This window comes from Drosophila erecta, unplaced genomic scaffold (assembly GCF_003286155.1).
Source record: "Drosophila erecta strain 14021-0224.00,06,07 unplaced genomic scaffold, DereRS2 tig00000000-arrow-pilon, whole genome shotgun sequence".
NCBI lineage: Eukaryota > Metazoa > Arthropoda > Insecta > Diptera > Drosophilidae > Drosophila > Drosophila erecta.
Genome location: NW_020825194.1, coordinates 9299467 through 9317412, shown reverse-complemented (window position 1 = coordinate 9317412; position 17946 = coordinate 9299467). Strand labels below are relative to the sequence as shown.

General features: G+C 43.8%; 1 protein-coding gene across 7 annotated transcripts; it reads left to right on the top strand.

The window, feature by feature from the left end:
• The first annotated feature begins 847 nt into the window (after positions 1-847).
• LOC6554612 (G protein-activated inward rectifier potassium channel 3) lies at positions 848-17859 on the top strand. Of its 7 annotated transcripts, none has more exons than XM_026980746.1 (5): positions 848-1374; positions 2477-3067; positions 15298-15412; positions 15655-16375; positions 16436-17859. In XM_026980746.1, exons 2-5 carry the CDS (start codon positions 2676-2678, stop codon positions 17158-17160), a joined length of 1953 nt encoding a protein of 650 aa, XP_026836547.1. In that variant the 5' UTR covers positions 848-1374; positions 2477-2675; the 3' UTR covers positions 17161-17859. The 7 variants fall into 7 exon arrangements, with proteins under 7 accessions (XP_026836547.1, XP_015008873.1, XP_015008874.1 ...); XM_015153387.2 differs by having other exon boundaries at positions 852-936; XM_015153388.2 differs by lacking the exons at positions 848-1374; positions 2477-3067 and adding an exon at positions 6286-7274.
• Positions 17860-17946: the final 87 nt, after the last annotated feature.

Here is a 17946-nt window from a genome sequence, read left to right as displayed (position 1 = left end):
GAATAAATATTTTGAAATAAATATTATAGCATATCAAACACTTGTATGAATAACATTTGCCTGGTTATTTGTTCAAGAGGGATGCCAATGTGATCTGCAAGTAATCACAATTAAGAACACATACACTACACTCACTGCTCGACCGGTAAGAGGGATTACTTGAAATATTTTGTGACTCTAAATTAGAAGACATGCCACAATCTTCACTAGAACTAGTTGGGAATTATAGGGCTACAAGAAAATATGTTTCCTAAACAAATATTAAAAGCGGCAATAACTAAGTGTTCCAACAGAGTTCCAACAGATTATTCCGGAAAAAGGCTAAATTGGCATCACTGCTGCCAGCACAGCAGACAACTTCAATTCCTTAAATAAGCCTTAAAGGATTACCGCCACCTGTTGCCCTCACCCCTTCACCACCACCCCCTCCATCGCGCTTTCTCTGCGGAACTTCTGCCGGCAATCACATGGCGCCAACATCTGTTCGCCGACAGCGCTGCCGCTGCGCTGCCCGCGACCTTATGACAGATTTGGCAATGCTGTAAAGCACAGCAAAAGCAAAGCAAAAGCACGGCGGCAGCGCAGAAAGCAAAAGCAACAAGCAGCGAGCGCCGACGCAGCAGCGACGCCTCGTTTGGCCAACTCGATAAAACACAACACAAAACAACAAGAAAACAGAATTGTGTGTGCTAGATGACGCTACCGGTTGCTTGTTGTTGTAGTTGTTCCTGCTGCTGCCGCTGCTGCTGCTGCGAGTGTTACTGCTGCTGCGGCGCCGGCTGCTGCTGCTGCGGCGTCTGTTGTTGCTGCTCGCCTTTGGATAATAAAACGGGCAACGCGCACTCGAGCGCCAAGTCAATTTGCGAACGCCGCTCGCTCACAACGGTGGCGCAGAAACAAAAGCAACAAAAATAATAATTTAAATAAAAACAAACGGTAATAGCTCTTCTTCAGTTAGCGCCCCCCGTCCCCTCCCGCACACCAGCCTTTTTGCTCGCACTTTTGTTCCCACGTTGTGCGCGTGCGTGCGCGAGCAGAGCAGCAGACGAGACGAGTCCGAAATCAGAAAACCGAAAACCGAAAACCGAAAACCGAAATCCAAAACGAAAACCAAAACCAAAACCAAAATAAGTCGCCAGTCTCCAACGCATCTCGTCCACAGCAGGTCCACCTCGAAAATCGCGCGTTTCGCGGTTGGCAGTTCGAAATTTTCGAAGTTTCGAACGAAAGTCGCGGCCGTTTCGTGGATACTCAAGAACTCGCGTCAAATTCGAAAAATCCAAACATTTGCGTGGGTTTAGTTTTGACAAAAAAAAATAATAATAATAACAGAAAAGAAATCCAATTTTCTGGGGAAACTCTCGAGTGAAAACGGTTTGTGTTGTCATTGTTATTATTTTATGTGCTTCCCGTTTGTGGTCGCTCGCACCAGAGAACCCCAAAATAAAATGTTGACTTCATATAATTTGCATAAAAAAAAACAAACAAAAAGGCTTATCGCTGAAATATGAAATTATGGAAATATTCCAACAAAAACATACAACAAATTATCGCTCATACATTTTATGAGCATAAGCTCCGGTCGCCATCTCATTTGGCTACAAATTTATAAACAATACGAGACAGTATATTTTGCAATTTTTTATTAAATGCCAAATATTGTAAGCCAAAATTGTTCTAAAAATGTTTGAGCGCAGCGGGAAAACAGCGGGATAATCAGTGCGAAAAAATATGAAATAAAAATATAAAACAACATAAATGTATAAATTACTTGAACTGAACTGAACTGAACAGCATTTGTGTTTAGAGATTAAACAAATATTTATGCTGATTAATTTTGAGTGTGTCATGAGCTCCAGCTGCTTAAGCAAAACATAACTAAGTGATTGGAGCATTTTTTAAAAATAAAAGTTGAAGCTTTTCAAACAAGAAAAAGAAATACGAAATGTGAGATTCATTTTATGTGGTTTGATACCTGATAGCAGTAGTAACAACACAGTAATAAAAGTAATAGTAATAGAAATAGTAGAGAGTTGCTGTTTGGTTAGTAACATATGCGAACATTTTTATATTATTTTGTACTCATAAACTCATTATGACCGTCTGCAAAGAGTTTCAGATCAAAAATATTCCATTGAAAACTAGATTGATTTAGGTAGCAAATTCCAAATCGCCAGTTGGTTCCATTCGAGACGAGGCACCCCACACGAGATGATAATAATGATAACGATAATGAATGAAAACCGCAGTTCGTACAATACACGATTTTGTAACCACAAATTGAAATAAACTTTAGGAGTTTGTTAAGTGTGTTAAAGACTTTAGGGCGGAAAGCGAGATGAAAACGCTGAAAAGTGTGAACTTTATAATCAGTGGCGGGCGGCGTGATAATATCCAGGCTAGAATCCAGAACCCCACACATGTGCATTTAAACTGAAATCTAACCCAAGAAATTCGTGTTCCGTTTCGGTTGCAGAGAACAACGTGGCCGCCAGCAAAGAACCATCCATGATTGGCTCGCACTTTTCCAGACTGCAAAAGAAACGCGCCCTCAACAGCTATTCAAATTTTCCCTTATAACGAATAATTCTCCCCAAGTCGGCGACTAATCTAGATACATACCAAAGAAATCGCAGCGCAGCCAGTCAGTTTAAACTATTAGCCGTAACTAGTCAATGCCAAAAATGATAGTGGATAAATCGGAACTGGTGGGCGAGAATGCCTGGGCCAAGCTACTGCCCGAGGAGAAGGAGAAGGAGAAGGCCATCATAGTCAAGATGAACAGCAGCAGTGGCAATAACAACGACGCCAAGGAGACGACGCCCCTCAATGTGGATCAACTGGTGGCAACCGCCAATCCGGTGGTTCCGGGGGAGCAGAGTGCCGTGTGCCTGGAGGATACCTACAAGCGTACCTCGACCTATGCCTCCAACATCAATTCCACGGGCGGCGAGTCCAGCGGCAGTGGAACCCAACTTTCCCGCAAGGAGTCCATCTTGGGCAGCTTCCACCGGCAAATCCGGCGATCCATAAAGGCGGTTAGCGAATCGCCCGGCCCACTTACCAGGTGAGTGAGATAAGATCTCTGAAGCGATGGCCAACTGGGCGTATGAGTAATATTTCATTACTCATACGCCGTGTTGGGAGCTATGTATGAAACAAGGGGGTCTTTCATAAGCTCTTGGCAACAAAAGCTACGCTCATTTTAGGCCACCTTATTAGCAAACTAATTTACTATGTAGGAACTTTTTCATTACCTCATTTTGAACTTAAGCTGATGGAATAATCCAATGGAATGTTTCTGAGTATCCTTTGTGGACCAATAGCTCATTCCACGGTGCAAGTCAGTCGTGTAACTGATTTTAAGAAGCTCTTTGTGGTGCAAGATCAAAGCAGTGCTCTACATAAGTAAGCCATCAGAAATATTTTGTATTTTACTGGAAATTTCCAAGAACTTGCAGTCATGCAAGACCACAAATACGAACATATCCACTTAATCGTATCCCACACACCTCGATGGCAATGTGTTTGTCGGTAAACAAACAGCATTGGCTGCACTTCCCCCTGACTGAATTTTGCGGCCTTTTTCTCAAGAATCTATTTTATGTGTGATTTTCATATGCAAATGGAGGTGACGTCTGTTGGTCAGCTGAGAATGGAGAACTGAGAACCGAGAACCGAGAATCGAGAACCGAGAATCGAGTCAGTGGAGCGAGATAAACCTTTTGACTTGATTGCCTGAAATGACAAAATTGAATTATTTTGATTTGAGCACCGCCAGTGGGTGGACAATTAAATATTATTTCCGCCTGTTGATTCTGGCTCAGCGTGCGATTTAGATACAGTGATACAGTGGCATGTGTGTGGAGATACTGATTCAGATGCTGGCTGCCTTAATTGGGAATAGAGACTCGGTAGCTGTGTACCGTGTACTACCCGTGCCGAAATGAACGCCCCTGACATTACGCATGTGTCTGTTTACCAAGCATTAAAGCCGCGGCAAACTCCACTCGGTTCATAAGAACGTTCTCCCAGAGAAGCTATAGCTGAGTGCCCAGAGTCAACGACTTGCACCTGCCCCTGCCTTGACATAAATTTGCATAATGCGCCGCCGCGGAGCCTCGAATTCTCGATTTCGATGTGGCAATCCACTAATTCACTTGCCCATAAGTTAATTAGAAACGTGTTAACTGCTTGGCGGCCGGCCGCTAAGGCTTACACTCATTTTGTGCGCTTCTGGCCAAATGCCAGAACCGAGAATCCGCGGGAATTTCCTATGTGGATGCCAAGAATTATGCTTGCTACTCACGGACACACCCTCTATAAATAGATATTGAGTGCTTTCGATGCTGATATGAATGCCCTGCGGCACAATTCGACACACTTTCTTTTGCTGAGCGCAATCTTTGTCTGCGGCGCACGGTGCGTATGATTGATTTTTGCCTCATTTCCGCCAATTGATTTTGGCCAATATTTGCCAATAGTCGCCGATCGTGCGCCACTCCAGCCTGTCCGCGCGAATACAGCCGATTGCTCACGATTCAGGGAAATTAATTATTTTATGATGATAGATCCATTCGATAAGTCGCCGTGGAATCACCGCTCAACGACCCGATGATTGTGGCTACTTGGCAGTGGGTGGGGCAAGATTCGAACGGTCAATTATCGCCCATACGCTGTAAATTGATCCGCGGAAAGAAATGGAATTACTTAATCGTTTTACAAGCAGTTCTAAGTACTCGCACTTAACATTTAGATGGACGGAACCCACTACAATTAGCAAAATGAGGGGTAACATTGTAACACTCAGACTGTACCACAGAATATTGCTAGCAGTTTAAGGTTCTGTCTGGTAACTTTCTTATAGAATCTACCTAATACCATTATGTTATTTTATAAAAAAGTAGTGCTACCTATGCCACGTGCAATTTACTACCGTAGACTATTATCTCAACTCATTCTAATCACTCAAGTTTTGTAATACCTCACAGATGACTTTTTGAAAATTAATTGACGTGATATGAGAAATATGGGTATATTTCTTATCATGTGAGGAAGTACAAAGTAGAAGCTCAAGACGTAACTTCTGTCGCAGGGCAACGCTATGAAATGATATCTGCTGAAAGGATTGCCAGGCACAATCAGCACCACTTGATCCTTGAGCTTAATTGAAGAGAGCAGAGGGTGCTTGATGGCTTGAGCCATCTGTTGACTTGTCCATGAGTCCACCAGGTGATTGGAAAGGCTACAAGTTGGTCGTGTGCAAAGTCGTAGCGCTGATATCAAGTATCAGGCAATCGAGAGGCGGCAATAAATTAGTAGCAAATGCAAACGTAGCTTTTCAGCGGGATGTTCGTCAGGAGACCCGGAGTCACATGCACCATGGGGAATCTATTTCTGGTGACCAGAGATACGACGGAGTCTCTCCCGATGGCCGCTAATCACCTAACCAATTGTGATTGAATAAGCAGGCGTGCTCGATTTGATTATCGCATATCGTGGCTAATATACACATATTTATACAGACGTGCAGATATTAGTATTTCAGTGTCTGATGGTATGCATAAATATTTACACACATGTCCACATTGTGGGCACTAATGAAACTGCAGTTATAAATTGAGTTTTATGCGCGCTAATTGGCGAAATCTTAAAACTTGATTGTCACTCGTAGTCGTACATATGTACTTACCCTGCCCGCCAGTTTCCGACTTATGAATATTGTTTAAGTGTCTTTTGTCCCTGGCGATTTATTAAAACGATCGGCTGTCAGGCGATGTAACTGTTTATGGACACGCGGCGAATTCGGGACGTTAAGTGCCTGATTTAAGGGCGAATTAAGTTGCTACAGTGCGCGAAAAGTGCGATGATAGCCTTTTAATATTTCAATTACTGCGAAACATCACATAGCCAAACCAATTTAACAGCTATAGTTGCAAAATGTGCAGAAAATAAAGTTTTTCGAACATGGTATAAGCACAGAGTTTTCGTTTTTTTCCGTGCACCAGGAGAGTTCTTCCTGTTTGCGCTCCTCTCCCTCTCTCGCGTGCTCCTTACGTTAATCTCTCACAACAAAAGAAATGAGCTGAGTTTATCAGCTGTTGTATTTCATGCTCGAGAGTGTTTGCCAACCGGGCGTATGTGTGATTTTAGCAACACGCTGTTGTCACTCTGTGTGTGTTTGCTTTGCTTTGCTTCGCCGCTGCTTCTGCTCTGCCGCATTGCTGCTATCGCGTCTTCCACTTTAGACTCAAAATAATAAAAAGCAACAAAGCTGTCAACCGAACGTTTCAGTTTGAGTTCAGCCGTCTTCGCAGAAAGGTATACACCTGCGCCGCGCTCTCGCTCGCTCTCCCCGCTCTCCTCTCTCTCTCTCCGCTCTCTCGCGTTGCAAGATCCCCAAAAAAGAGAGGCACGGAGCACGGAGCTACTTAAACGCATTTCGTGCCACAATTGGCGCAGTGGTAGAAGAGACACCGTTAGAAACAGTTCTGTCATCGCTAACCGTTCACCGTTAGCCACAAAGTGTCACTTTAACTCGCAACTAACTGTGCAACCGCTCTCTGCAGCGATTTGTTCGTAAAACGAATTATGCTCGCCTTTGTTTACTTCAAAATAAAAACCATATTTGCCTTTCCCACCACAAAAAGAACGCATTTGTGATAAAGAGCACCACTCCAACAACAACAACAAAAAAAAAAAGGGAGAGAAACACCTCATTAATATCGAAAATTCATAAAAAAAGTTCGCACAAATAAAAACCCGCAACCGAAACCTGCCTCACACACGAGTTTATCCAACGATAACGTCATCCGCTTTGCCAACAGTATTAAAGTTAATCTGAAAAGTGCTCGAATCTTTTGTTTTCAATCGTCATAATTGTAATAACAGCAACTACAAAGCCACATTATAAATAATAACAACAACAACAATTGTTGCCAAGGCTGCCGCGAACAGTTTCGTTTCCCTACGTTGTTGTTGCCGCCCGGTGGAGGAGCTGTCAACTGAACATCTCTGCCGACGTCGCTGTTGCCGTTACATTTCAGTCGCTGCCATCGCATAAAAGCCAAACAGAGATCCCCGAACCGCGACAGAAACAGCAAATTTACATAGCATTATACACGTTACACAACGCAGCAGCGCGTGCCAGTGCAAATCCCGAAAAGCCAAAGCCAAATCGGTATCCTCAAGTCCAAACTATACAACACCACGAAATTCCTTTTGGCCATAATGAAGCGTCTGATGACCTGGGAGCGCGATCTCGTGGATGCCATGTATGAGTAAGTTGGTAGTGCCACAAGTACACTCACCAAAAATACACCTAAGTACTAGAATAGATTTCGAATTTACTTGTACACGAATTTTAGAATATTATTGAAAGAATCCCATGTAGTGACCCAAAATGGTGACCAATTAACATGAGTAGTTCTAGCTGACTAAGCTGTTAGTCACGGAAATTTTGTCACATATCTGTGCGATGTAAAAGCAACGCTGTTTTTGCTCCGTGTAAAAACCACGCTGTTTTTGCTGCATGTTAAAACCACTCTGCTTTTGCTCCGTGTAAAAGCCTGGCTTAAGTGCCCCCCGCTAAACGATTTCGTTTATCACTTGCGGCTATTGAGTTTATGGACGGGTTTCCAAATGCATTGTTTGAAAGCGAGAAGAAGCAGCACGTGCTAGCCACCACAAGAGAAAAACATAACAAATGGCAGCAAAACTAGTTTGCTTGCATTGAACTCGCGAGCAAAGTGAACTTGTGACAGAGAGCAAGGCGACGCATCGTCCACATGGGCATGAGATGATGTAGCAGTGTACTGGTACTGAATGGCAGTATGTGGCATATAGGGTACAGTACAGCCAACAAAAACCAAAACAAAACCAAACAAAACAAGGCGTATATAATGAGCATGGCATGGCAACCGAACTCTTATAATGAAATGCTGCATCAGCTGCTGCTGTCTGCGTATAAGAGTGGCACATGTGTTTGGGATCCACCTTCGCCCCCCGAACTCGAACCCCAAGGGAGCTCTCTCTCTCTCCGCCTGCCGCTATCTCCCTCTCGCACAGGAAGCCGGGTGACGTGACCCTGTCTCCCCCACATCCATCTACACAGAGAAAAAAGTGACGAATTCCATGCTATGTTGTTAGGTTACTCATACCAGCATAACCACAAAATGCATCATAGAGTTTCATTTTCACTAGCTTTTTATATAAACTAGATCATCATATCAACTTAATTTTTCTTCCTGTGCAAGTGTTGCCAGTGGAATTTAAATGCCGGCATTTACCTTTATGAATAAAATGGAGGCCGGCTGAGAAATGCTTAACGTGCATTTACTTACCAATTTGGCGATATGCCACAAAGACAGACAACAAAAAAATCACAATTGGGGCTTGCCAAAGGATTTCTACCTGTTTAAAGCCTTAAGATATTCGAGTTCGCTGCACGCTTCTTTGTTTGCACAATTTATAAAGCTTCAAGTCTATTTGTGTTGGCCGAAATTTATAACTATTAGGGCTTAACCGCCAAAGATAAACAATTTTAAAAAAAGATACCAGGAAATTGCTTATCTGGGGATTTTAGGGTGTTACCGCGAAGAAGGTCAAGACTTAGGGCGTTATGCAAATTCTACTTAAATAAATATTTGCCTCTAGATTTCCTTTAATGAGCAAGAGCAATAAACTGTTTCGAAGTTTTCTTGTATGAAGTATAAGATAAACACTTTGAATAGACTGTACTTGAAAGATGCAAATACAGGTAAGCCATTCAGAAAACTCTGTATTGGAGTAAAAGTAAAAGTCGACAGCCTTGCGATTTAATTCCCTGCCATAAATTGGCAGTAAATGTTCCCCCGATTTCGGAACTTTCAACAATAAAAGCCACTTTCCAGTGCCATAACTGATGGTCGCGTCGCACCTTTTGCGCAGACTGTACGCCGAGCATTTTTGGGATGCAGAAAGCGTGTAATCATTAGCTTAACAAGCGGCGCATGCGGATGGTTTCTAGCCATTTTTTTATTTTTTTTTTGGGGATTTCTTGGGCAACATTTTCGAAATAAAGTGCTGACAAGAGCGGTCCGTTTGTCACATGGCCATAATATTTACCCAGTTTATTTCTTGTGTACCCTTCTTGGCATTATTTACAAGTGTGCCGCCGCAGGCCACGATTACGGCAGATAAATGGAACTGCGAATGATAAGGCCCCTCTTCGCCGAATGTCCGCCAATTAGCACCTGGAATCGAGGTTGTATCTTTGAGTTGGGCACCGAATCTTTACACACTTCGAGTTGTGCCAAATGACTCACTTGAGACACGCTTGCCGATCACGCAGATACACAGCGGATGCTTTTCCAGCTAATGATGAATATTTCACCGATAACTTCATAGGCAAATATCCGCAATTTCGCATTTTCGCGCTAATATTTACACGGGACATCTGTTTGGTATTTACTGTGAGCGAGGAGGAGGGAAATGAGCGCTTAACTTCTTTATTTGCACACTAATTGAGATCGCAATTCAAGGTGGAAACTTACTAGACGCCATCGGCGGCAATATCTTAACAAAATGCGGTTGATAAATAGACTTGCTAATTGGTTGCTCAATTTATTTGCCCTGCTTTGCCGAAGACACACGAACCCGGCATGACTACAAAGTTAATAATATCCCAGCGGGTGCTAAAATTAATGTTTTCTTTTTAGATTTAGCTGGGGAAATTCTGCAGATAATGAGGCTTGTAAACGTTTAGCGATCGATCGCGAGCCACGAGATTGGGAATGGTGTTTCATATCAAAATGTGGCGTGACTGATCTGAAACATATTGTCATATACAAAAGTGAAAAAGATCTTCGCCCAGACTTTGCATAGATTATGTTTATCTTGCCAGTTCAGTTTTCTAGTTTTAAGGCCTAATAAACTCTAGAAAGCCAGTGAACTTTCAAGTCCCACAAGGTTCGGCCTATCTCAACTCACAACTAAGTCGCTTGGACTTAATGATCTTTCCATAAAATTATGAAATCTTCTGCTGACTACTCGCTACCAAAAATAGCCGCATTTCTTTTGGACTGTCAAGCGTTTAGTCATAGTTATGGTTGCCACCATATAAATCCGGCCATGTTTATAAGATTGCATATCTTTACACCGATATCAACACTTGACTACAAATGTGGCGTTTACCGGCTAGATGCGTCACGGCCTTGACGTCACTGGGATACTGGTTGATAACCAGTGGAAGTTGTTTGGTAAATCTTAGTTGACGCGCTCTTTGACTGTAAGAAATTACTCATGGGTCTTATTGGCTCAGACGGGTTCTTTCCGTTTCGATCAGCAATCTGTTTGTTTACTTGTATATTTTTCGGCTGAGATTAGATAGGTGACAGTGGGCACTCGAGATGGCGGACCAACTCCAAGCAGAGAGCGAGCCGCTGCAACCCAAAATTGGTTCATTCAACTTTCGAACGATCTCTATTGGTATTTCCCATGCGGGAAATTCTGGCTATTTTCGAACGAGCAAAGTGCGAGCCGCTGGCAGAACGAACCGGTTCATGGGGGATAAGTCGGAGCATATGCTATATGGCATATATATCTGGCACTGGTGATCCTTCGCTTCTGCGTTTCCAAATTAAATCGCCAACTAAGAAAAACAATTTCATATCGTTGAATTGACGCACAATACTAGAATCGTTTTATATTATAGCGCATATTATATATATGGGCATAATGCGATATGTGATCAATTGGGATCCATCAGGTGGGGCATGTGTCAATCGCGGGCAAACACCGTTAATGAGGCAAACAGATAGCCACGTGTGGGTGTGTTTGTGCGGGGTATCTGATAAATAGGAACTGGCATTCCAACTGTGTATAGCACCAGACGTACTCGTACATGCATGTGTAATTAGGTGAAATGAGTAAATGAGGCGGCAGTCCAACAACAAAAATACAATCCGCTGTCAGTGAGCGTAGAGCATTGTACATATATTGATGAGGGGGCCAGGGGGGCGGTACTAATATCAACACTGAATTTTGTTTGCAGCGACGAGGGCGAATTTCAATTTGCTCGTCGAGCAGTTGGCAAAAAGTTGTTCGATCGCACAGTTCACACAACCGATACAAAACGTTAAACCAAAAAAATAAAAGAACTATTCAACAAATTCACACAAATGGCACAAAAGGCGTGAAATTCTACGCGGCATACAAGTTAATTAGCCGGCCGAAAAGTGGCGCAATTTGAAAGTTTGACAAACGAGATCTTTGCAACTCCCTCGAAATGCTGAGATCTCGCTTCTGTGATTTACTGACCTGTTCGGCTCGTCGTCGTCTGCTGCTGAAACACTGCCTGTGCTTTATTTTTATAACAATGACAAACTAGAGCAAGAGACAACTCTTGATTGTGTTTATTTTGTATATTTGCTGAAAAGAACAGCAGGGAACAGCAAAAAACTCGATTGGCTGCAACCAACAACAGTATTGACTCGTTCGCACGAACAAGTCTCGCAATCCCAGGACAATCCATCATCCACCAAAAGCGCCCAAAATGTCCGAGCTGCGTCGCAGTTTAAGTCGACTCTCCATGATCGTCTACAGAGCCACCCATTCCAGCGAGCAGTCGTGGCGGGAGGAGCTGCTCAGGTAAACCCCAGTTGGCCAAGATCGATCATCGCATCATCTGCATTTGGGAAGATGATCATTTAGCTGCTTAGGAGTGTTTATCAAAGTGGGCGTGAAATTAGGCAACTCTTATAGATCATTGGTGATTGGCTCTTCAAAGTTGACAGTATTACAGGGTGAAGTGGCTTGTGGCACAGCTATAGGTGTTAATTGATTAATGTTTAATTATTCTGTATCTGTATTCCGGTGCAATCCGGTCAGCACACCGGTTCCACAGAAACCTATGCAGTCTACAGATCGCATTCCATAACTCTACTTGGTTTTATAATGGCTTACGTAGTCACCCTTGAAGGTTATTTAAACAGCTGAACAAAAGTTCAGCAGTACAGCTGCACATAAATACACATGTATCTATACTATGTATGCATCTGCGCAATCGGATCTATAATGTTTAATCGAATGCGGCATAAATATTTGCATGAAAGGCGTTTCCATTCGTTTCGCGGCACACAGCAACCTCTGCTAATGTATAATATCCGTTCTATATATAATCATTTTTGATCAGAGTTCATATAAAGAACGCGAAAGGATGTTGTGCGCCACAAATCCTTTGTTTTTCCCCTTTGGTGAGCAATGTTCACGAATTCGCCGAGTGTCCAAATTGTCTGTTGACATCTTATGTACATATCTATGCAAATTCATAATTATTCTTTTCACTTTTGCCATTTGAAATTTGGCAAGGCAAAAGATTCGGCAGAAGTGCAGCTACAGTACGTTTTGTAAAGGTAAATCATTGTTAAATAAACTGTATCCATGTTATCGTACGTAAGGCATTAAATAGATTAGGTGGAAAATTGAATCATCATTAGTTAAGGTTGTTGGGGCTTCCGGAATTAGTTTGTTTTCCACACGCCTTTTTATTACGAAACGTGCTGTAAACTTGTCTGGCTGTCTCAGTTTGATTTATGGATAGCAACTGCAGCCAGTCTGTATGCACTTTATAGCGCATATATTATATACCTAAAGCACTCCACAGAGTGCATTTCCTCTGGGCCGTAAAATGGATCTGGCCAGATCAATGACGTCAGTGGCTGTTGCTACGAGCTCAGCAAATCGGTTTCGATTATGATCATGACCATGGTCAACTTATTTGCACCTTCGATATACTCGACAAACTTGCATTAGCAGATGGCCCAATTGCATTAGTCCCTCAAGCAATTTGTTGGCCATTAGCCAGCACTATTTGAGATGCTATTCAAGCAACTAAAAGGGCATCACCTCCAGTCCTCCGCCTTTCGCCGGGGTTCATCTTGTCCAAGGTTAGTTCTGTTTTTGTTTGTGCGGTTTGGTTTCAATTGCCTCGATTAGCTCACAGGCTGGGCTTTAATTGCAGGCCATAACCCAAGGAGCGCTTATCTGGCCTCCGGTTGGTTAGAATACGACTTTGTTGGCTCGTCGTTTTCCCACTCACTTCCCTATCTCGGAAATCTTAAATGTGCTGATATCATGAGAGAGTTGACGCATTAGTTCACGTAGATATATGTGTCGCCTGTTCCATTGAACTTGTTTTACACTTCACCCCTTTGTCGTCAACCGGTTATTGCATTTGGCAAACCAAAAAAAGTCTCAGAAAAATCACAAAAATCGAAGCGATTATAAACAAAATAATAACAATAACAATGGGGCACTCGGCGTGAGCCGGTTTATTTGCATGAGCAAAACACCAGATTTAAACTAACGAACTCTAATGGCACCGCTGTCGCCCGGAGATTTCTACGAATTTCGGCTGAGTTTCACTTGGCGGCTATCATTGTTCTGAGAATTTCTCTCACATTTATGTTTTATCGATTTCATTTATTTTTAATGAGGTTGTACGTGTAGTACACGTTAAATCACTCACATCTCCATGACGCATCACAACAACGGTTTTCGACTTTAATCGAACTTTTAAGCAATCTACCGCACTCAAAACAACAAGTATTAATTATGTACACAGTACTCTTGTTCAGCGATTATGTTTGTTATTGGCCAGCAGCGACTATTCAAATGATTCAGTTCGATTCCTTATCAACGATGGAAAAATAATATTACCTATCAGCTAACCGTAAGCACTGGTGCTTTGACATATTTATGAGTTATGTTTATGAAATGAAATGTGGCCATAATATTTGTTATGACCATATATAAAAAACCACTTATGTTCACCTATCTCCGCCATATAGCAACTGTTTAGGTTTTTATATTTCAAAATAAAAATTCGATTTAAATGCAATTATAAGTTATGCTATGGAAACAAGAAGCGTAGCTAAATACATATTGGTAATGATAGATGGCAAACAAATAGCCATTCCGAAACCATTCGTCGCAAGCGGCTCAATTAGTTTCCGATTCCATCGTGCCATTAGTTCCTCCTTATCACCACCTCTCACCCTGGAATTTCATGGATTCCACCTCCTCTGATCTACTCAAGCTCCACTTGGAACAACAGACAATCGCTTTAAAGCTCAGTTCCCCAAAGAGTGTGTGGACTTTTGCACAAGTATATGTAACCATACTCTGGATTTCAGTGCACAAAGCAGAGCGCGCTGATAAACCGAGTAAATGAAATGAGTACGAAATATAAATGGACATGTAAATATCAAAGTAAAGCAAAGTGAAACGCACACTGCAAAAGTCAGCTGCTTGCAGTTGGCGATTACTACAAATTACAGTTACTGCCGTTCCAGAGCTCGCCAAATGGTCCACTTCAGTGCTAATTCGACTACGGTCTCTTCATAATCTTCCATGCCGATCCAGTGGATCCCTGGTGCTCGCGGTATCAGCAACTTATGAACCGAAAGTGCTCTGTCTAGTGAATACCTGGTACTCGTAGTATCAGCAACTGCTGCCCAAAATCCCCAAATTTTCCATGGTTATAACTAAGTAAACCTGCGAAAATTACAGGGTATTAAGAGTGATCGAGCTGGATGCGCAGCCCTGGTGCCCGAAATCTCATCAATTGATAATCGCCAAATGCTCCTCTTGCTCTTCCTTGTCGGTCTGGTGTTTGTGGTGTGCTTCTCGAGCATACTGCTCCATGCTATGATTTGGTAAATAAGTGGGATAGATACTCGATTAATACCTCGCACTACTGATAACCATATATTGGTATTATCGGGGGAGACAGGCCTCGGTGGTTTTTGTCTTCCGACTTCCTGTTGTTGCCATCTTTTATCCATCCGAACAAAGAGCAGCTACAATCGTCTGATATGCGTGTGCATTGTACCCCGTTCAGTTCAGTTCTTCTTATTGTTAAGGAGGGTGTGTTCCACAATTGAACCATCCAAGGTTGTATATTATTATTCATTCCTATTATAGAATGGTGGGTGGAAATGTATAGCTACTCCATTGCAAATAAGTCCTATAAACTGCGAGTGCTATCGTATTATATGGAATACCTTCTAGCAAACCAAGCTCTGCCAAGGCTGCAATTGAATACTTAAGCCTAAGAGCTGGTGCCCGATAAGGATTTCTTCCCCAAATAAGTGGAAATAGACTAGATACGCGATTGTGTAAACGCCTCCGCGTAGATAAGAGCCATCCGCCGCACTTGAAAGTGAAATCCCCAATCGAAGGCTTACCCAATAAATCGCAGCCATCTATTTCTGTGCCACACTAATGTGTCAATCTACATGTGTTGTTCCGTTTCAGGTACCGGCAGACACGCTTCAGTTCGCGGCGTGTTCGAAAACGTGTGGTCTTCAAGCACGGCGAGTGCAACGTTGTGCAGGGAAATGTGGCCAAGAGGCGGCGTCGCTATCTGCAGGTGAGCGATGATGGGGGCGGGATCCACATGGTTGACGGCCCACTTGGGCTATATTTAGGCTTCCTTGGCGGGTTTGCATAACGCCGGTCGCCGCGCGACTTTGGCGGCAATTATGTAAATTGATTTGTGCTCCTCACGCGGAACTCCAAAAGTAAACGCATGTCGAAAGCATTCAAAGAATTTATGGGACATGCCAGTCTATGAGTGTCATACTAACCTTTAACTTTGTTGTTCCTTTGCAGGACATCTTCACCACCCTGGTGGACGCCCAGTGGCGCTGGACGCTGCTCGTCTTCGCCGCCAGCTTCGTATTCTCGTGGGCCTTCTTTGGATTCATCTGGTGGATCATCGCCTACGCGCACAACGATCTGGAGTACACCAATCTCAAGAACCAGTCACCCGATCTGGTGGCCAACATGACGCACACGGTCTGCGTAACGCAGGTCTCCAATATGATGTCCGCCTTCCTGTACTCCGTGGAAACCCAGACGACGATTGGCTACGGCAATCGCTATGTGACCGAGGAGTGTCCGGAGGCGATATTCACCATGTGCATCCAGTGCATCACGGGTGTCTTCATCCAGGCGTTCATGGTGGGCATTGTGTTTGCCAAGCTGTCGCGCCCCAAGAAGCGTGCCCAGACGCTGCTCTTCTCCCGCAATGCTGTCATCTGCCACCGGGATGGAGTGCCATGTCTGATGTTCCGTGTGGGTGACATGCGCAAGTCGCACATCATCGAGGCTCATGTGCGGGCCCAGATAATCCGCAAGAAGGTGACGAAGGAGGGCGAGGTGCTGCCCTTCTACCAGCAGGAGCTGCACATCGGAGCCGATGGTGGTGAGGATCGGCTGATGTTCATCTGGCCCACCACCATAGTGCACAAGATTGATAGGAACAGTCCGCTGTACATGCTGTCCGCCTCGGATATGCTGAAGGAACGCTTCGAAGTGGTGGTCATGCTGGGTAAGTTTCATAATATTCACACCTTTCCAGAAATGTAAACTAATAGCTTTGCGATTTCAGAGGGCGTCATCGAGTCCACCGGCATGACCACGCAGGCCAGGAGCAGCTACTTGCCCTCGGAGGTGCTGTGGGGCCATCGCTTCGTGAATGTGGTGTCCTTCCGCAAGGAGACGGGCGAGTACGAGGTGGACTACACGCTATTCAACAACACCTACGACGTGGACACGCCGCTGTGCAGCGCCAAGCAGCTGGACGAGCTCAAGTCGGAGTACACGAGAAGCGCCAAGTGTGTGAATGCACCCTTTGCGGATCGCACGCTCTCGGCCAGCCTGTTCCAGCGCATTGCCTCCGCCGCCTCGGTGGATCATCTGGATCCGGCGAGCGACGAATCGCTGGACTCCGGCCGCCTGCAGATACGCTCCCATTCCATACCCAACGGCGTGCTGGCTAGCGAGCTGGAGCCGCTGAACAACAACAAGCACGGCGCTTCGTTCACCATGGGCGGCCTGACCATCACGACGACGGCGCCCAGCATCCCCAACCTATCCAGTATTAACGAGAAGACCAACTCCGGCAATTCCATAAACAGCAGCAACTACAGCAATAACAATAGCCTAAGCACGCTGACCGGAGGAGGAAGTGCTGCCAGCGGACCCGGAGGAGGCATCTCCATTGTGGCCGGCGGTGGTGGAGGTGGCGGAGGCGGCGGCGGCGGCAGACACAAGTCGAATCCCCGCCGTCTAAGCATCAAGCAGGATCAGCTGCCCATCGATTCCATTTGTTGATATTATTAATTGAGTGGCTCCCTGCCCTGTCCGTCAGTTAACTGATGTTGTATTCTAGTTAAGCATAGGCTCCCAATATACATAATACATAACTCTAACTCAAACTAAGCTAAGGAAATTCCATGGAGAGCTCATCTGTCATAGCCATAGAGCTGCTGCAGCTGTGAACACCCCTCAAAATCCCCGCCCTTTCCTGCTGAAGTGGAGGCAATCTGATTGTTAGCCACCTACCTACTTACTACTAACCCTGAAACGATTGTATATGTCTAGGCTAAGCTGATGAATGGAAGATGCACGTTGTTAGCTTTACTGTGTTGAATTTACTATAGTTAAGTTACAAATTGATATTAACGCGAAGTAAGATGTGAGACCCAGAAACCAAAATGCTGCAACTTAGACAACTAGAGAAATCCTTAAACGGCTCACTGATCATGAAATTTATGCGAAGACGCAGCGGAATTGAAAATTCCCTTTAACCAGATTATTGTTTAATATTACTCACTTCAGTGAGATAGAAAATGTACATTTTTAATCAACACACTGTTTCAAAAACAAGAGCTTCAATTATCATAATGAGTGGACAATAAAATTGTATGAGTATGTGAGTGATTGATATATGAATTTTATTCTTAAGCTTCGCCCAGATTGTGAAAATGAAAGACGGTGAATATACCATAAGATGGAAAGAAAAGAAACTAACCGATGCGTTTTATTTGGGATACTCGGTTTACTCGGTACAGTGAGTCAATTCCAGATCATAGTTCTATGATCTTTGGATGTGTCCTC